General features: G+C 50.6%; 1 protein-coding gene across 1 annotated transcript; it reads right to left on the bottom strand.

The window, feature by feature from the left end:
* Positions 1 to 242: 242 nt before the first annotated feature.
* BDP81DRAFT_131507 (uncharacterized protein) lies at positions 243 to 1292 on the bottom strand. Its single transcript, XM_060581745.1, has one exon. It carries the CDS (start codon positions 1216 to 1218, stop codon positions 502 to 504), a length of 717 nt encoding a protein of 238 aa, XP_060449917.1. The 5' UTR covers positions 1219 to 1292; the 3' UTR covers positions 243 to 501.
* Between the last annotated feature and the right edge of the window lie 949 nt (positions 1293 to 2241).

Raw genomic sequence — 2241 nt, 5'->3', positions numbered from 1 at the left:
AACAGAGGAAGCCGTTGAGGAAGAGGATATCGAGGATTGCAACTTTGCTCACCTGCAATTATGACTCTTGATTGAGGAAATACAGAGGAAACTGCGCACCTGCGCAGGTACATTCCAAAATGCCACTGAGGATGAGGACGAAAATCAAAAGAGATAAAAAGAAAGGCCTGCGCTCGCTGGCAGAAACTTGAAATCGTCTCTCGATGACAGCACCAGCAACAGCTCTCAGAGACTTCATTAAGAACCGCTATAGCACGCTCTCATCACTCTCATCACTCTCCAGACCTTCATTAACCTCTTTCTACCACATCAAACATCAACACCAGCAATGGGTCACCACAAGAGTTCAAGCTCCAAGGGCCACGGCAGCTCCCACGGAAAACCCCACGGCAGCAGTTCTGGTTCTAGCGGCAAGAGGCAGTACGTTGACGTCATGGTCTGGTATTGTGTGAGTGATGGCCCCATCCCAGCTCATATTGCCTTTTGTATGGCATCGTCCGACTAACATGCTCTGCCTTTAGGATCATTGTACCACCAATGGCCCGTGGAACATTCAGCTTGACGTATTCTGTCCCAACTGTAGACATCAACGCTGCCACAGTTGCCAGACCAGCATGATCCGCCAGCGTGTCGGTCAATGAGCGGGTGCGATTCATCTTGGATGAGAGTGTCTGTAGGAATGTTCCTAAACTGTAGAAGACGCGGGGGAAGGAGACAAGGGGTATTGCGACAGATACCATACAGATAGATAGCACTAAGATGATCGTAGCTTAGGCTGTGATCGGCCCAGCAGTGGGCTTGCAATTGCGAACGAGACTTTGAAAGAACAAGGCTTTTGTGACTGTAAAGTGTGGCTCGTGGTGATTTGCCAAACCGGCCGCCCTTCCGTGTAGAAATTTGACGTCTTGTAACGAGACATTCTTTGCGCAGCACTCTACGCTCGACCGGGTGATGTCGCCAGTATGATATGCCAAATTTGCCTAATTGCATTGCTATCCGTAGCCAGTAATGGACGTTCGATGACATCTTGACTCGAGGCGCCTTCATCCGGTGCCTCGGTGGCAGGTACTGTAGAACGCTGTCAAGACTGACTTCGAGGAACAGCCGAGACACATTCATGAAGTGAGAGTCCTCGGTCTGTAAGACAGGGCGTTCGAGTCTGCGTAGCTCGAGTGGGTAACATTGGCAAACAGGTAAATATCGGTCAAGTTTTCCCATACCGACGAGACCAAGCGGTGGCGCAGGATTGTAATGTGCCGTAGTTGTAATAACAGAACGGCCTTTTTTACACAACAAGGCAGCCCCGGAAGAGTCAAGCAGAGATAGGCTTTCTTCGAGACGAGGCCAACTTGGAGAATCATTGGCGTGGAAGGGGGGTTCATGAAAGTGTAGGTACACCGAGGAAACGGGGGGAGGCCACGCCACAGCCCCAGCTCCATTAATATTTTCTACGCGAAAAAGCGTACAAACCACAAAGATGCTTGACACTCACCGAGGTTACGACCCAGGAAGGGGAAATGCGCACTCGCGCGTCTGCTCCCCGTAGGCTTTTCCAATTCCACATGGAGATATTGGAACAATAAGGGTGATGAAAGAGGTTATAAACTCGATGTGATCCCATCAAGCAATACGAAAAGAAGCACTTCATCATCTCAGACGCAAACGCATCAGAACCAACTGCCTCTCTACTAGACTTCTTAGTAGACCACCTCGACTCAACTCATATACTCTCTTCGCTTTTCTAGGCTCACCATGCCTAAGTACGTCATCTCCAACGTGTGGTACTGCGTAAGTTCAAACGACATTGTCTTCTGTCACTCGATGTACGCTTTGTTAATCGACTCTTTTAGCACAACTGCTCCTTGGGACCTTACAACTGCACGATCCAAACACACTGCGCGTCCTGCTACCACCAGCAGTGCAGGCATTGCACGGTCACGCAGGCCAGAGTCAAGGCCGGCCGTTAAGTAAGTCCCAGCATGCCTTGCCTCAAGAGGTCTACTAGAGACTAACCAGTGACCTCGTAGACAATGAACACTTTCTTGATGGCACTCGCCAATCTATGGCCTGCCTGACATGGCGGGTGCCACCCATGTGTGGCGCCTCGGACATCTCGTCCTTCAACTTCACCGCCACCAGTCGCGACTACGACGGGCCGACAGACAAGAACCTTCAGACAGCAGAAGGGAAAAGGTGCCGCTACAAGGACCACAAGGATGAAGACGCAAAAGAGGATGGACA

The sequence above is a fragment of the Colletotrichum phormii genome (genome assembly GCF_030913505.1).
Source record: "Colletotrichum phormii strain CBS 102054 chromosome Unknown BDP81scaffold_3, whole genome shotgun sequence".
Taxonomy (NCBI): domain Eukaryota; kingdom Fungi; phylum Ascomycota; class Sordariomycetes; order Glomerellales; family Glomerellaceae; genus Colletotrichum; species Colletotrichum phormii.
The sequence above is the reverse complement of the archived record's forward strand: the minus strand, read 5'-3'. Positions and strand labels throughout refer to the sequence as shown.

Excerpts from the sequence above, each read along its gene's own strand:
- BDP81DRAFT_131507 (XM_060581745.1), bottom strand. The coding sequence starts at position 1,218 with ATGGGAAAACTTGACCGATATTTACCTGTTTGCCAATGTTACCCACTC.